Source organism: Nematocida parisii (assembly GCF_000250985.1).
Source record: "Nematocida parisii ERTm1 unplaced genomic scaffold supercont1.1, whole genome shotgun sequence".
NCBI classification, from domain to species: domain Eukaryota; kingdom Fungi; phylum Microsporidia; genus Nematocida; species Nematocida parisii.
In genome coordinates this window covers 178,816-194,982 of record NW_013524646.1, presented here as the reverse complement: position 1 = coordinate 194,982, position 16,167 = coordinate 178,816, and the positions used below count along the sequence as shown (strand labels likewise).

The following is a 16,167-nucleotide window of genomic DNA, read 5'->3' as shown; positions in this document are numbered from 1 at the left end:
TTTCAAAGGATTTCCTGTACATAAATAAAAATTATTTTTGTGACCAGAAATTATAAGAATGAAGATAATGAGAGGGAAAAGGAAGAAAATATTTATAATATTAATAATAACATACTTATACACTAAGCTTAATAGAATAATTATATGCACAGCGCCTGAGGAACCTATATATCAAATCTCAGACAGTTATACTGAAAATATAGATGGATTAATACCTATAGAGCACTCAGATGAGATGAATACATATTATACACAAAACACACTTGATAGTATGTATAATACATATTCACATGGATATACTAATGAGATAACATCTGATTATTATTTAGGGGCGTGCGATATAGAGCACTCGTGTGTAAATAATACAGAATACGCACCACCTGAAGCACCATATTATAGTTGGTCTGATTTGCCATGTACAAGTACGGATAATACATCATACCAGAATATAGAGGAGCATACACAGGCACAGATAAATGATTCTTATTTAAACACAGCGGGGCCATCTTCGAGTTATATAGAGTATGTACCAAATACTGCATATAATACATGGGAAAACGAGGAAAAAACGGAACCATTAACTTATTCTGAATTATATTCTGGTATTGCGAAAGAAGCACCTTCTTATGTTATAATGCAGACTATCCCAGATAATAATACATATGTGAATACAGGCAATGAGTATACAGACACTGGATATACAGATACAGCTACAGAAACGAGTATTAATTATTCTAATATAAATATAGAAGACATGTGCAGTGAAAGAAAAAAATTATGCACGGGATTGGGCAAAGAACCTAAGATTAATATATTACAAAATATAAAAATCACTCCATCCATAGCAAGTACCAGCAAGAATCTAGAATTAAATACAAATAGCAATCAAGACATTAATTCTGAACTTATAGAGATCTGTGCTAGTATGGGAGTGAATACAGATGCAGCTCAATTAGAAACAATTGTTGTAAAAAATTATTCTACAGAGTATACCAATCTTATGAGTAGTATGAAGAGATATAAATCTCGATCATACGCAAGCAAAAATAGATCTATGCAGAAGAATAAGAAAATACATGACAGCACCAAGTTGTCTGATTATAGATATGGAAATCTTCGGCCTGTTATGAGAGATTTTGTAAAGTCAAAAAAGACTTTATGGATGGTGCTCTATGAGTGTAAAGGGCATGATATAGTAAAGCTTATTTTTAATCTTGAAGAACTTTCAAGGAACAAAGAAGTTGCAGATTCTATTTTTGCCCCAGTTGGGCTGCCTTATTACAGTGGATTTATGTATGATTTATATGAGTACCTGCTTAAAAACACGCCCTCTTACTATAGGCCATTTTTTGAAGGTGCCTCGTGTAAGAAAAAAAGCTCTGTTTTGCACGCGATGGCGCTGGGCAATATTTATATTAAAAGAGAGCTAAATATAGGATGGTGCGCTGAGAGTATTTTCTATATTGCATATTTTCTAAATAAAGAAATAGGTGGCAATTTATCAAAAGAAACAAAGTTAAAAAGACAACTGCATGCAATTTTGGGCATACCTGAAATATATGAAGATTTGTTTTACATGCCAAGGTCTATGCTTGAAGATATAAAATGCAATGTACTAGAAATAGACAAAGATATACCTGGTTTAAAGCTACAGGACAAGCCCAAGTTTTTAGAATGCCTCATGATTGTCTGTTACTTATCTGATAAAACGCAAGGAGATATGAATTCAATGTTTTTTTCATATGCCGCAATAGAGCGGCTAGCTATTAAGTATGACTGGTACACATATACCGATACACAGATGTACATAGAAATCTATAGGGTATTTTGTATGTTTTATAACTATGTTAGTGCCATTTACTGCATGACTAAACAAGATATTTTAAAAAAATCGTTTGGCAGTTCAACAACGGACATTTCAGAATCAGTCTTGCCAATAAAAACCCAGAAGGACCGGCCAGAATTTGTATTCAACAAGAAGCACACGCCTGTTCCTTCTAACTACAGAATGCTGTTCCTGGGAAAAGAGACTATTGTTTCGCAGATGTATGTGAAGTGCAGAATAAAGATTATAAAAAAAGAAATTAACTATAAGGGAGTGGACAAAAAACTTAGAAGAATATGTGAACCACTTACATATTGCATTGGCAACTACACTGCTGTACAACTGTCTTTTCACCACCACTATCATATTCAGTTTGTAGACAACACAAGGCACAGAGTGCATGTTGTGCACCTTCCATTTTATACCTCTAAAACGAACGGCACTATAGAATATCTGTATGTTCACACCATTAAGGATATAGTAGAGCACTTGAAAAGTACATTTGGCATTCAAACTCCTGAAGACTCACCATTCACTAATAATGTATACCCATTCAAATATAACCGAAATAGAAAAACCTGGTCTTTAATAAGCGATGATATTACTCTGAGCAAAACAATGCTGGATATGCACAATTTGAAGCACGATGTTATATTCTACCACATAGAAGAGAACATAAAAACCACAGAGTTTGTTTTTGTGCAGTTTAATACTATAAGCATGGATATATACACAGATAAAATCCTCGCTATTAGTAAATTAGAAATCCAAAATAGAAAACAGATAGAAGATGATAAAAACGGAATAAAGCCAAGAATTCCTTTGTTTTTCTCAAAGTTTATATCATCTGCAGTGCATTTAAGCCCGTATTGGTTAAAAACCACCAAATATGAAGTAAAGCAGATTGACTCATACACAGACCTTGTTCCTGTTGAGTTTTTGCACTACCTTATTAAAGAAATAACCCGATTTATTAAGCCATATAGAATAATTGAGCTAAATAATACTTTTGTATATATAAAGAATTACTATACTGATTTCTTTATAATTGGTCTTATGAGCAAATATGAAGATTGTGGGTGCTATAGCATGAATATTATACAAGAAACCGATAATGAAAATGAGGTTATTTTAGAGTGGCTGACTCATTTGCCGACATCCATTGAAGAATACACTAATTACTGCTTAGATTTAAGCCATAGTTTCGCTAATTCCAGTAGTGAATCTTCAATCAGCAGTAACTCTAAAAACCGCACTCTTAACTTATTTCTAAATATGCTGAAACGAAAATCCGAGTTTATGGATATGGTTTGCTATGGATTATTAGTTGGAAATAAAGTAAATGAAAATGAAACCGGTACATTCCCCATTATATGCCCTACTATTAGACACTTCATAAGTAAACTAAAAAACCAACTAACCATGTCTATAGATAAGTATGTTCCCATTATAAATAATATTGAAGGAATGACAGACATTGTTATAAGCGTAAAAAACACTAATTATACAAAATCTAAACTTGGTATACATTATGATATTTGTGATATTATCTTTAGAAGTTACACATTGAATTTGTAGATTCTAGAGTGATTCAGAGTATAAATAACTATTGTTTTATTTCTCCTATAAAAATTCACTTCTTAAGCATAATACTATTACTATAAGAAAATTATAAATTTGTCTATTTTATGCGGTATTCTGAGAGCTTTTGGGTACATTATAAAAACTATTAGGAATAATTTTATTGAAAAATGGAAATATTATATATTCATAAATACAATGCAGTTCAATAAGATAGATTTATTCTAAGCGTGTGAGTAAATTTTGTCTCCCAGCCTGTTAATTAGCTTAATAGCCATTCCTGTTTTCTGAGTATTTACTTGTTCGTTATCCATGGCAACTATTCCAACAGCTAATGCATTGGTTTTGCCATGCCCATATACTGCCACAACATCTTCTACTGAAACAGATGGGTACTCGGATGTACTGTGTAGTAGACCTGGCGCCATGAGGTCTGCTCCATTAATTAAGTACTTTATTGCTCCTGTGTCAACAACCACTCGTGGTAGAATGTCCGGTACAATGTGCACACATTTTACAAGAGGGATAAAAGAATTCCCAGAAACTTTAAATATGGGCGTATTGTTGCGCAGCACAAACATGTCTTTGTCTTCTGTTTTAATTGTTTCTAGCACTTCCTCTTTCCCCAGTAAGGTTGACAGATCCGCTGCAAATTGAGATTTAATCTGTTTTGTTATTGCTTTTGAGAGTCTGTTCTTTGTTGTAGACAGAAACATAAGTATGAAAAAATATTCACTATTTCTACTAGCGCCTAAAGAGACTCATTCTGCTCAGCATACCAGACAGGCCAGCAGAGCGTGTGGGAGTTTCTTGTGGCATATCTACATATAGAGAAGAGATGTCATATGTAACAGGATGGAATAAAATGGAGCTGTTCTGCGGGATGTAAGATATCTCCTTGTTGATTTTATGCAGATAATCTTCATCCATATAATTGGCAGAAAACAAGTCAATAGTTGTAGTGTATATAGAATTCCATTGGGACATGTACCTTAGCAAGGTTTTCTTTGATGTTTTGTCATTTTGTTTTTCTAGTCTCTGCATTCCATCTCTGAACTTCTCTACTCTCGCAACTGCAGCTACAATCATTGAGTCAAAATCACTTTTACCCCGTAATTTTCTAATAACGTTCTTGTAGTTCATCTCTTTAAACTGCTTCATAATATCCTCATCATGGAACACTAAAGGAACACCTTCAAACGTGTATGAATACTCTGCAGATGGTGCCATTTCTGTTAAAAGTGTGTTTCTCACTGGCTTTATTGAAACCTTTTCTACAATCTCATTCATTTGCTTAATTATTTCTTTGTCAGTTTTTACATTGGCATAGGCAGTATATGCCTTGCAGCGTAAATCTATAAACTGAACAAAATCACTGTCTCCTCCACACTTATCCTTTGCAATATGAAGTGCCCGCTTTAGAAGAGATGACTTCAACTTGCCAGTCTTCAAATACTTTTCTCTCGCTTTTAAAAATTCCCACTCTATTTGCATATAAGTGGTTAAGCCAGAATTCTCTGGTTGCTTCATCATCCCCCTCAAAATTTCCATTGCTCGAGTATTTCTTATTTCTAGCTGTGATGGGGATCCAACCACCAGGCCAATTATTCCATCTAACTTGCATCTTCTCAAGACTTTTCCAAATCCTATAAACTCAGTCATTAAAAATATAAAAAATATCGAATTATATCCTTCTCTAAGAAGTTCAAATTATTTCGTTTATAAAAATACTCCAAAAATGTATTAAACCAATTATTAATATTTATACGCCTAGAGACCATAAACATTAGCTATTTAAGAAGTAACAACTATGTGTATACACTGCCATACGCACAGACTCTAATACTAGATAAATAGTAAGAATACTCACACACAGTCAGACAAATTGGCGTAGTACTATTAAGAATACCAAATAAAATACAGATTATTTATGTATCACTTATACCAGCAAATAGTAAAGAGTCAATGATAAAGAAACCAAGTATTTTCATGGTAATACGTCTACATATACATATGGCCAGACAAATAAGATAGAAATAAAGAGAGGTTTTCCCATTGTCTTTTTTACTAATTGTCTTTATCTATTTAGTATAATATTGTTTGGAATGGAATATATCCTTTACTAGTATAAATAAATTTAATATTACTAAATTTGTAAAAACCCGTCAGAAATAATATTTATAAGCGTAATATCCGACATTTCTAGATAAATTAAATTTATTTTATATACCTCAGAAGACACAGGTAACAGACGAAAGCAATAAATAACTAATCAAAAAATATAATTTATCTGCATTGCCGTGCCAGAAAATTAGTGTAATACTACACAGAGACGTTGCAGTTGTCACCAGCATGGCATGATAATAAGTTATTTGCAATTTTTTTGCTTAAAAAAATGAATCAAAGTAAAGAAACAACAGTTGCTAAAAGAGTAAAATCAGTATTAATATACATATGCAGCTTTTTGGTAACACATCCATCGACTGTAATTCCCATTCGAGACAACTTTAAAAAATTATACTATACAAAGCCCCCTCGACATATTACAAGAAATATTACTGGTGATGAAGATTACCTCCTAAAGATGGATTTTTTCGGGTTGCTGATATACTATATAAAGGCTGTTCTAGTTTCAGTTGGCGCTTTATTCGCATTTAATGGAATGTCTAAAATGACAAATACAGTCCTAGAATTCTTATTTGAAGCATACGAAAACAGTTCAAATATATTGTATATTATTCCAATTGGACTAGTTAAAATCAGTACATTTTTAATTTGGGGAATATATATTTATATATTCGTATTTAGAGTGTTTGAATGTATAATTTCTATAGTTTATTATTATATAGATATTAGACTATTCTTTTTTCGCATGAATTATAAAATGAACTATTTAAAATCTACTATAAGAGACACGATAGTATATATCATATTAACAGCAATGATATATACGGATGCAGGCTTTATCTTCTCTGGTATTATAGAACTACCAAATGTTTTAGAAAGCACAAAATATTATGAAGCGATAGCAACTATCGTACAATATTTACCTATGCTATCTGCTGTGGCGTTTATAACCGTACTCTTATCTGTCATGCCTAAAAAGGACACTATTGATGACTACAGTATTAGAAACTGGATACTTGTTGTATGCTGGTCTAGTATAATTCTATTATATCTTTGTATATTTATATATAAATATAATACTAATATTTTACTGTACGCTAGCACTACTATAAATATAGTAGTGAATGAATTATCTGAATGTTTACATAAATACAGTATTATGAATTAAATCAAAGTTATTATTAACATATTGTGTTAAAATAATTTGAAATTGGCTTTGCTCGTATATTACATTCAAATTTCAATAAAGATTAAAGTATTTTGTTGACTAATTCTATGATTGCAACTTATATTATTAACTTTGTAAAAACTCATCAAAAAATAATGCTTTATAAATACTATTTACAAATTTGGGTTATATCGAAAAATATAAAATGAGTTTTTTGCTTAAAAAAATAAAATGGATCAAAACGAAGAGATGCCAGTTGCTAAAAGAATAAGCATACTATTATTGCGGCTGCACAGGTTAGCTCTAACACATCCATGGAGTGTAATGCCTATTGTAGCTAGTTTGGTAGAAACATATTCATTAAATAATTCAAAAGATGCAAAAAAAACCAATAATAGTGAAAATACTTATTACACCGTACCAATGAGCTTGAGCTGGCTATTAAAATACTATGCGAAGTATATTCTAATTGTGGCCTGCTTTTTATTAATATTTAGTGGGTTGTCTAAAATTGAAAATACAATATTTAAATTCTTGTTTAAAGTACATAACAACAATCCAAATATAATATATAATATTGTAATTGCATGGTTTTATATTGTTAGGCTTTTATGCTACGTTATATGGATATGTGCATGGGCATGCGTGTTTTTTATTCCTATGATTTATGTATTGGAACATTCTAAATATAAGATAAGAAACACGATAGTATATATCATATTAACAGCAATGATATATATGGTTGCAGGCCTTATCTTCTATGGTATTATAGAACTACCAAATATTTTTGAATGCACAAAATATTATGGAATCATAAAAACCACTGCACAGAGTCTGCCTATAGTATCTGCTGTAATGTTTATGTGCACAACACTATATTTAATATTTCAAACTCGTAGATCTAAAAAGTTAGCTATTTTAAAGACTATTATTGGTATACATTATATTAATGTAATAATATTATGTCTTATTGTGCTTATATATAGTTATAGTACTAATAGTTTGATAATGCTTAAATCTATCAAAAGCATATACAAATGAATAATTGTATAAAAATAATTAAATCTTAGATATAACCTGAAAAAACTTGTAACTCTTATTAATTTGACTATTATTATCTATTTTATAAGAATTCGGGTTATATCTCATCATAAATATATCATAGAGATAAATTTCCGGGTTTATAGCACAATATAATAATAGCAGGAAATAAAATGATTTTTTAGTATATTCAGAAATATAAATTATTTCTTTTTACATAAATATAAAAATATAATTTGAAAAACAAATTCATGTAGCATTTAATTATTGGATTATTCTGACTGACCTGTTTATAATATAGTAGACATATATGTTGGTATACATCTCTTATGCATTTAATGTATAGAATAGAATATAAACAGGTTTATTTAGCAAATATACTAATGAAACTCTGATTATTTCCTCATCATTAGTCAAGTACCATTGACTGTTTCTTCTTGTATAAGCAATATAATGTCCTGAATCTATTTCACCACTGTGCATAATAGTTGATGAGAGTGTAAATACTTTGCCTCCCACTGTGAGTTCTTCTGGATATGATACAACCGTATCTATCTTTGATATCGTCTTATTCTGCACTTGGTATCTCTTGAGGTGCAGGCACAGAACATTTGGCAGAGTTTTTATTTCTACTTTTTTAGTGTATGATTCTGTATTACCGCATTTACATTCTTTATGAATAACAACTTTTTCTTCTTGGAAGTATTTATCTAATGTGCTTTCAAGAGTGCCTCCGAATATGTCCATACTTATGGATGTGAATGGTTCAGTCATTACTTCAGTAAATGAACAGTCACATATTATACTGGACATAAACACACCACCAAATGTATTGTGGATTGCACATTTTTTGTCTGCTGCTGGATTACACTCAAGTAGACCGTGTACTTGTGAGCTTAGAAACATGAAAAACTCCTGTACATCTTGGTATTCACTCTTTGCAAATGCTGGATTATTTTCCCAGAATATTTTAATTAGCTCTGATATGTCCACATACCCACTGGTGCTGTTATACATTTGGAAAAGTATTCTATTAAGCGAGCACAAAATGCACTCAGTGCTCTTGCACCCATTCATAGAGTGGTTCACTTCTAATAAGTTCTGTATAAATACTTCAATTGACAGAACTGATTGAAGAAGGCTGCTTACATAACAAGTTCTCTTAAGATTGAGAAACCCCTTCACCCAGTTTAGATTCAAGCTCTGGAATTTCTTTGGGATGGGAGCCTGCTCTGTTTGCATCATTCGCGAGATATCAGGAATTGTGATGTATTCGGCGCACTCCTCACAGGAAACAACTCCTGATCCTGGCACAAAGTAATTTTTATGCCACGTGTCTTTCCAGTGCACATCCACATGCCCCTTTGACCGGCATAAAAGAATATTGCAGTCTATACACACCTCAACAGAGAACAGGCTATTACATATTGCACACCCTAGTTTTTGTTCAGCGCCTTCTATACTTTCTATTTTGCTTATTATTCCAGAAGAACTTTCAATAACTTCTTCTACATTTAAGTGCGTGCAGCCCATCGCCCATTTTTATTTTCTTCTTTTCTATTTATTTCTTCATAACAAGAGGAATAAGAAAATAATCAATAAAATGCAAGAAGAGGAGAGAGGCAAAGAGAAAATACAAGCAGAGAAAGAAAGAACAAAAAGAAACTTTGCTATTAGGCTGGTACTGTCCATTGTGATGGGCAGTGGATTTGCGTGTTTTATAAAAATGGGAAGAATCTATTTAATCGCATTGATTATTTTTCTGAACTGTGTGGTGTTTTATGAGGTTCTTAAAGTATTTTTAAGAATCTACCCGATAAAAAATATATTAAGGTTTGCAGCGAATTCTTCTAGAAGGGATGCATTGATGCCAAGCGGGTTCTTTTGGTGCTGCTTTTTTATGATTTCTATTTCTAAATACAGCCGGATCATGATATTTCCAGGGAAGTTAGCAATGGTACACCGGATTGTGGTTCCCTTGCAGTTTGTGTGGATAGGGTGGTTTGTTCTTTTATTACGAGGCGGTGCATACCGCATGAAAATATTCCACCTGTCTATGGTATTAGTTGCAATTATTGGGCTGCTAGAATGCACAGAAGCGGCTATTAATAATGTAGACCGAAGCATATACTGTTTTGTATACCCGTGCTTTTTAGTTGCAATTAATGATACATTTGCATATCTTATAGGCGCGAGATTTGGCCAGACACCACTAACTCTGCTAAGCCCTAAGAAAACAGTAGAGGGCTTTATAGGCGGTGGTATATCTACGGTTTTACTCTGTGTGCCAGTATCGTACGTTTTGAAGATGTTCTTATTGCACACTCCAAAACTTCAGTACACCGACTTGCTTATTCTGAGTATACTTGCATCCGTTGTTGCACCAATTGGTGGGATACTGGCAAGTGGGTACAAGCGGGCATTCAAAGCAAAGCACTTTAGCAGAATTCTACCAGGGCATGGCGGTATATCTGACAGAATAGACTGCCAACTAATCATGCAGCTAGTTAGTAATCTGTATTTATCTGGAATAGTACGAAAGCAAACTGTAAAGGGATTCTTAGCAGAGATAAAGCAGCATCTGACAGACAAAGAGCAGCTAGATCTGGCTAGGATGATAGTCTTGGCGTATAAACAATAGATATAAACCAGAAATACAGGCTAACCTAAAAGCATTCAAACTATAACTCTGCACAGAATGGATATCATATTTGTGCATAAAACCACTGCTTTACACATATACTAATAATTATATACACTATGCTAGAATAACAGAAAGTATCAGCTTAATTCAATAATATAAGAATAAATATAGATGCACATTCTAAACCCATTTGCCCAGTATGTATTATACACAGCAATTATTACACTGTATAAAGCATTTTACTAATTATTCATATAATGCAATCATACAAGAAGATCTATTACTAATTATATAACCCGATATAACCCGGAACTTAAATATTTTATTTCCTATTTAAATATTACTCTATGAATAATACAGTACGTGCAGATGAGGATTGTGGCTGTGATAGTGATGATCCATGCACATTTGAGTATTTACAGGCATATGAGTGTTATTTGAAATCGCCCAATAAGATAACGAAAGAGTGTGCAGAGAAAATAACTGCTATGAAGGAGTGCTATGCAAAAAGAGAAAGCAACAGCAGATGGTCAGTTAAGAATTTGCTCAGATATTTACTAAATAAATAAGCCAATGATTGACTGAAGTGCAAAGTACATACATAATAATGAAATGTATGGAGAAAGCCTTTCCCCAAAAACTGTTCCTATTGCAATGACTCTAACAAAAAACGATGCTTCTTCTCTATTAGACAAAGACTTTTTAAATTCCTGTGGAAAGAAAGGTTTGAGGTACGCTGTGGTGCATGTGAATAAAAGCAGCACGCGAACCATTGCACCAAAATTCAGTAGAGCTGTCATGAAAATAAATAAAAAGAATTAATTAAAATACTTAATGGAAGTATTGGCTAGAAATAACCAGAAATTTACTTAAATATCTTAATGATTGATCCGTATACAAGGTGTGTTGGTATGTAAGTCGTTACACTCTTATTTTCTAGTGTGACATACTGAAGATTAACCTTAGAGACCCTTCCCTGTGTATTATTTATAGAAACAGAGTCACCAACCGAAAAGGGAAGATAAAAAAGAAGAGAGGAAGACTTTGCCACATCTGTCATTATTGGTTTATATGAAGAGAAAATCCCAGAAGATCCTCCTAGGAGCGAAGCCACAGTTATTGCAGAAAGTATTGGGGTTTTATATCCTGTGAAGGCGTCAAATAGTTTTTTCATGGAAGAGTTCAAAAAAGAAATAAAAAGAGTACTTAAAGACAAAGACACTGGAAAGAGAGAAAACAGGCAAGCAGAAGTGCTTAAAATAACTAGAGAGAGAACAAAGTATTTATACAAGCTATACCAGCAGAATAAAATCACAGACAAAGAGTTAGGCAATTACATAAGAAAGGAGGAGTGCGATATGCTTCTAATACAGCACTGGAAGAAGGCAGAGAAGAGAGAAGTAGTAAAATATGTATGTTGTATGCTTTGTATACGAAAAGGGAGGAGGTGTATATGCAGGAAGGTATCTGGAACTGTTTGTACTAATTGTTTGTGTTCTGGTGAGTGCATGGTAGCAGTGCATAAAGATATGGATTGTTTTGAGTAATTACATTTACTTTTTAAGTATATTTAAATATTTCAATATTTAGGATTTTAGGATTTGAAATTTAAAATAAAGGTGTATATATAAAAATATAAAGTGAACACATTTATTTTAAATTTCAAATCCTAAATATCGGAATGCTCAAAGGTTAAATACAATTGTTTAAGAAGGCTTCGATAGTTAATCCAGAAATTCAAGCACGCCAGTAGCTCTTTGTATACTTTTCTGAGCAATGGGTATAATCCGAAATTAAACTCAAAATATACATATGGGAGGTGTAGTTATTATTAAGAATAAAAGTATGTATATGCAAGGTCTAGTATTTGTTGTGATTTCTGTAGAATGTAAGCGTATATGGCAGAGTTACGAACTGATAACTCTGTGTTCTCTTTTTGGTTAAATTTTCGTTTTTATCTCTAGAGAATTCTGAATCTTCGAATGGAATACCAACAGCTGCGCCACGCTTTCTGTCATCAGATGATGCTACTGCAAATTTATCTATGGTATTGTATTTTATTATGTGAACACATGAGGATATTTCGCCTTGTTTGTCTTTGATTACATTCCAGTTTATTCCCATATTGGGCAGTTTATGTGTATATTTATTTTCTAGCTTTATCATGTGTCCTCCTTGGTAATGCAGTCTAGGGTGTAATATGGCTTCTTTGATTGTGCTGCTACTAATAAATATTCTTGCTAAAGTAGAAATAACGGCTGTGGGTATTCTAATGCCACCAGATGCACCAAGTAGGTATATATCGCTGTCTTTCATAATAAAGGCGGGCATGGCAGATGAAAGTGGCTGTTTAAACGGCATAATGTGGTTCTTGCCAGATCTACTGGATGAAATTCCATTGAGAGTAGAAAATTCAGTAAATGCAAAGTCGTCTATTTGGTTGTTTAGAATTATACCAGTCACTGGGTCCATTAGTCCTGCACCCCAGTAGTTATTAATTGTAGATGTGAGCGCTACCATCATACCCTGTGCATCCATCACATTTATGTGTGTTGTTCCATGGTCTTCTGCTAGGTTGTTTTTATGTGGGGTGAAGGGCTTCTTCTCGTTTATATTCCGAACAATTTGATCTACGACTTTCTGCTGTGTGTGGCACATAAGACTTTTAATGTTTTTTGTTTCATCCTGAAGGTCTTCTAGCTGAGTGCGTATGGAGTAAAGCTCATTATATATTTTTATTAAATATACCTGCAATTCCTCTTCTGTTGTATTTTTGTCTAATTTAAGCTTATCAAAAACGGACATGGCTAAACCCAACATATATCCTGTTGTAGGCAAAGAAGGTGCATATACGCGAGTATTATTTACTACTTTGGGCACTACGCTCTTCTTAATGACGTGAATTTGTTTAAATTCGTCTGGAGTAATTATTACGCCATCTTCATTAATGAATGAAAGAAGAGACTTTCCCACAGACCCAAAGTAGAAGCTGCTTGGGTCTGTGGCAAGTATTTCTAAAGTGTTTGCAAGGTTTGGGCGAGTAAGAATATCATTCTCAGATGCAACCTTGCCATTTTTAATAAACGTATCAGATAATCCTTTATCACTTCTGATTATATGCTCAAACTCTTTGAGCTTTTCCGAAAGTATCCGAGGCACGTGGAATCCGCTTCTGAGCATCTCAATTATTTCTGGAAAGAGTTCGCACCAGGGAAGGGCCCCATAGTTGCTGTGTACGGTAAATAATCCTAAAATTTCACTGGGAATAGCCACAGCCTTTCTTCCTAGTCTAGAATCCTTGGCATTTGTGTAGTTTTTAATGTTTACAGACATGGGAGCTCTCTCCCGAAAGTTATATTCAAAGCACTGCCCATCCGGCAAATAAATAAGTAAAAATCCTCCCCCGCCAAGTCCAGAGGCAAATGAGTTTATAGCGCCAACCGCAATTGTAGTGGAGATAGCTGCATCAACTGCATTACCTCCCTTTTTTATTATACGGTGTCCCAAATCCGCGGCTATCTTTAAATCTGATGTAATTACAGGCAAGGAGTATTTCGTGTCGTTTTTATTCATTTCCTGGGCATATGCATAATTTATTAATGCATTCACAATTAAAATTTGTGCCAATTGTAACCACTGCATTTTTTGTTTATTTTTTTTCTCATTTTTTCACTTTTAAATTGCCATGCGACGGCAACGCTTTTCGCCTGGGCAGATTTAAACTCATCTTTTATTTTTTCTTTTATGGCAGACTTACTTAAACCAGGAGCAACCCAGGAAAAGGCCGATGAAGCAAGGACATCTTTTTTAGTTGGAGCCATTACAGTGTCTGGGATGGTAAAGAGCACTCTTGGCCCGAAAGGCATGCTAAAGTTGCTTTACACGCAGAATGGGCAGCCAATAATAACAAACGATGGTGCAACTGTGCTGAAGAACATTGTGCCGGCTGGTGCCTCATCGAAGATATTGATAAATGCAGCAAAGGAGCATGGAGAAACAGAGGGGGATGGGACCACTACTCTAACAGTATTGACTGGAGGGCTTTTGCATGAGGCAGACAAGCTTATATTCAAGGGCGCGCACCCATACAAGATTATTGCAGAGTACAGAAAGGCGCATAAAAAAGCAATGGATGTGCTAAAAAGCATATCAAAGGAGTGTGCGGATGACAAAGAGCGGCTTGCTTTGGCAAAGACCACACTATCATCCAAGTTCTCGCCAATTGAGCTGCAGTCACTTAGTGAGCTGGCGCTGAAGGTATCCAAGAAGATAGGAAAGAAGATTGACATGCTGAATATAATAAAAATAGAAGGGGGTGAGGTGAGCGATTCATATATGCACGATGGTTTGCTTATTGAGTGTGATATTGGGCCAGGCCAGAAAGATGCATGGGACAATCCGCGCGTGTTAATAATTAACACTAGCTTAGATACAGACAAAGTCAAAATTTTCGGGTCAAAAGCCGCAGTCACGTCTCCAAAAGAGCTAGAGAAGCTGGAAATGGCAGAAAACAAAAGAATGAGCGAGAAAGTGCAGAAAATATCACAGCATGCAGATGTAATAGTGAACAGACAGATAATTTACGACTATCCCACTCAGGAGTTCACAAAGCATGGAAAGACAAGCATAGAGCGGGCAGACTTTTCTGGAGTAGAAATGCTTGCAAAAGTATTGGATGGAAGGATACTTAGCACATTTGATTCTGTTGTAGAGAGCGATGTAGGTAGGTGCGACCGATTTGAGCGGGTAAAGATGCAGGAAAGAGTGTTCTGTTCATTCACTGGGGGTCTTAAAGACGGTGCATGCTCTATTGTAATAAGAGGGCCATCCAAAGAAATACTTGAAGAGTGTGAGAGGTCTCTTGTTGGAGCAATTAAGGTGCTCATGAACACGTCCGACAGATATGTCTTTGGAGGAGGCAGTGCTGAAGCAGCAGTTGCGCATCTGATCCATCCAACAACAGAGGGAGAAAGGGCATATGCCAGGGCTCTTCTAGAGATAACAAGAAGTCTAGCAGAGAATGCAGGCATGCCTTCAGATGAAATAGTTGATAAAATATCAGAGTACAACAGCCAGGGAGCACATTCGTACGGAATAGGAAGCAATGGCCCAGAGTGTATGGATGCGCACGGTGTAAGAGAGTCTCTCCGACTAAAAGAAATCATCTGGAGCAAAGCAGCTGAAACCGCAGAGGTGCTTCTTCGGTGCGATAACAACATCAAGTGCCGTCCAAGAGAAAGAGTCCAGGAATAGCCAGACCTGCACCCAAAATATCAAGAAGTATTTACACGCCATACTAAATGAAGAAACAGGAGGTAACGTGCAAATATAAATATGCAAAAAGGACAGGAATATAATAAATAAAGAAGATGTGGCATTTTAATAGATTTAATGGAAGCATATGCATAAATAATTCAAAATGTCTTTATTAGGGCAATTTCTAATTAGTATAGAAGAAAGAATTTGGAGTTGTATATATAAATTCTATATTCTAATATAGTCCAAAGCTGCGCCAAGCTAACTCACAAAAAACCAAATTTTATACAATGTTCTAGGAGCTTACTCTAACTTCTTTATTTATCTGGATTACCGCAGTGTATTCAGATTGCTATTGCTATCAGGCTGTATAAATAAACCTTAGAACATTATGATTTATACACACATTTACTGTGCACTATACTTTAGTATATAAGAAGCATAGTTTATCCTATAAAATATTTTATTCACACATTCCAGTTTATTCTGTTAGAATATACAGCGCTTATTATTGGCTATTATGTA

General features: G+C 34.1%; 13 protein-coding genes across 13 annotated transcripts; 7 read left to right on the top strand and 6 right to left on the bottom strand.

The window, feature by feature from the left end:
• Positions 1-58: 58 nt before the first annotated feature.
• NEPG_00125 (uncharacterized protein) lies at positions 59-3,403 on the top strand (the record flags this gene model as incomplete). Its single annotated transcript, XM_013202505.1, has 1 exon — positions 59-3,403. The coding sequence occupies one exon, from the start codon at positions 59-61 to the stop codon at positions 3,401-3,403; it is 3,345 nt and encodes a 1,114-aa protein (XP_013057959.1).
• A 227-nt stretch (positions 3,404-3,630) lies between these two features.
• NEPG_00124 (uncharacterized protein) lies at positions 3,631-4,122 on the bottom strand (the record flags this gene model as incomplete). The annotated part of the gene is made up of 1 exon (XM_013202504.1): positions 3,631-4,122. One exon carries the CDS (start codon positions 4,120-4,122, stop codon positions 3,631-3,633), a length of 492 nt encoding a protein of 163 aa, XP_013057958.1.
• A 28-nt stretch (positions 4,123-4,150) lies between these two features.
• On the bottom strand, positions 4,151-5,068 carry NEPG_00123 (uncharacterized protein; the record flags this gene model as incomplete). Its single annotated transcript, XM_013202503.1, has 1 exon — positions 4,151-5,068. The coding sequence occupies one exon, from the start codon at positions 5,066-5,068 to the stop codon at positions 4,151-4,153; it is 918 nt and encodes a 305-aa protein (XP_013057957.1).
• A 733-nt stretch (positions 5,069-5,801) lies between these two features.
• Positions 5,802-6,701, top strand: NEPG_00122 (uncharacterized protein; the record flags this gene model as incomplete). Its single annotated transcript, XM_013202502.1, has 1 exon — positions 5,802-6,701. The coding sequence occupies one exon, from the start codon at positions 5,802-5,804 to the stop codon at positions 6,699-6,701; it is 900 nt and encodes a 299-aa protein (XP_013057956.1).
• Positions 6,702-6,932: 231 nt separating this feature from the next.
• Positions 6,933-7,742, top strand: NEPG_00121 (uncharacterized protein; the record flags this gene model as incomplete). The annotated part of the gene is made up of 1 exon (XM_013202501.1): positions 6,933-7,742. One exon carries the CDS (start codon positions 6,933-6,935, stop codon positions 7,740-7,742), a length of 810 nt encoding a protein of 269 aa, XP_013057955.1.
• A 256-nt stretch (positions 7,743-7,998) lies between these two features.
• On the bottom strand, positions 7,999-9,275 carry NEPG_00120 (uncharacterized protein; the record flags this gene model as incomplete). Its single annotated transcript, XM_013202500.1, has 1 exon — positions 7,999-9,275. One exon carries the CDS (start codon positions 9,273-9,275, stop codon positions 8,070-8,072), a length of 1,206 nt encoding a protein of 401 aa, XP_013057954.1. The 3' UTR covers positions 7,999-8,069.
• Positions 9,276-9,342: 67 nt separating this feature from the next.
• Positions 9,343-10,565, top strand: NEPG_00119 (phosphatidate cytidylyltransferase). The gene has a single exon (XM_013202499.1). It carries the CDS (start codon positions 9,346-9,348, stop codon positions 10,381-10,383), a length of 1,038 nt encoding a protein of 345 aa, XP_013057953.1. The 5' UTR covers positions 9,343-9,345; the 3' UTR covers positions 10,384-10,565.
• A 126-nt stretch (positions 10,566-10,691) lies between these two features.
• On the bottom strand, positions 10,692-11,186 carry NEPG_00118 (uncharacterized protein; the record flags this gene model as incomplete). Its single annotated transcript, XM_013202498.1, has 1 exon — positions 10,692-11,186. The coding sequence occupies one exon, from the start codon at positions 11,184-11,186 to the stop codon at positions 10,944-10,946; it is 243 nt and encodes an 80-aa protein (XP_013057952.1). The 3' UTR covers positions 10,692-10,943.
• NEPG_00117 (uncharacterized protein) lies at positions 10,734-11,182 on the top strand (the record flags this gene model as incomplete). Its single annotated transcript, XM_013202497.1, has 1 exon — positions 10,734-11,182. The coding sequence occupies one exon, from the start codon at positions 10,734-10,736 to the stop codon at positions 10,953-10,955; it is 222 nt and encodes a 73-aa protein (XP_013057951.1). The 3' UTR covers positions 10,956-11,182.
• A 65-nt stretch (positions 11,187-11,251) lies between the features above and the next one.
• NEPG_00116 (uncharacterized protein) lies at positions 11,252-11,560 on the bottom strand (the record flags this gene model as incomplete). The annotated part of the gene is made up of 1 exon (XM_013202496.1): positions 11,252-11,560. The coding sequence occupies one exon, from the start codon at positions 11,558-11,560 to the stop codon at positions 11,252-11,254; it is 309 nt and encodes a 102-aa protein (XP_013057950.1).
• On the top strand, positions 11,559-11,933 carry NEPG_00115 (uncharacterized protein; the record flags this gene model as incomplete). The annotated part of the gene is made up of 1 exon (XM_013202495.1): positions 11,559-11,933. The coding sequence occupies one exon, from the start codon at positions 11,559-11,561 to the stop codon at positions 11,931-11,933; it is 375 nt and encodes a 124-aa protein (XP_013057949.1).
• Positions 11,934-12,040: 107 nt separating this feature from the next.
• Positions 12,041-14,028, bottom strand: NEPG_00114 (uncharacterized protein; the record flags this gene model as incomplete). Its single annotated transcript, XM_013202494.1, has 1 exon — positions 12,041-14,028. One exon carries the CDS (start codon positions 14,026-14,028, stop codon positions 12,247-12,249), a length of 1,782 nt encoding a protein of 593 aa, XP_013057948.1. The 3' UTR covers positions 12,041-12,246.
• A 102-nt stretch (positions 14,029-14,130) lies between these two features.
• Positions 14,131-15,763, top strand: NEPG_00113 (uncharacterized protein; the record flags this gene model as incomplete). The annotated part of the gene is made up of 1 exon (XM_013202493.1): positions 14,131-15,763. One exon carries the CDS (start codon positions 14,131-14,133, stop codon positions 15,637-15,639), a length of 1,509 nt encoding a protein of 502 aa, XP_013057947.1. The 3' UTR covers positions 15,640-15,763.
• Between the last annotated feature and the right edge of the window lie 404 nt (positions 15,764-16,167).

Coding starts and splice junctions, on each gene's coding strand:
- NEPG_00119 (XM_013202499.1), top strand. CDS start 9,346: ATGCAAGAAGAGGAGAGAGGCAAAGAGAAAATACAAGCAGAGAAAGAA.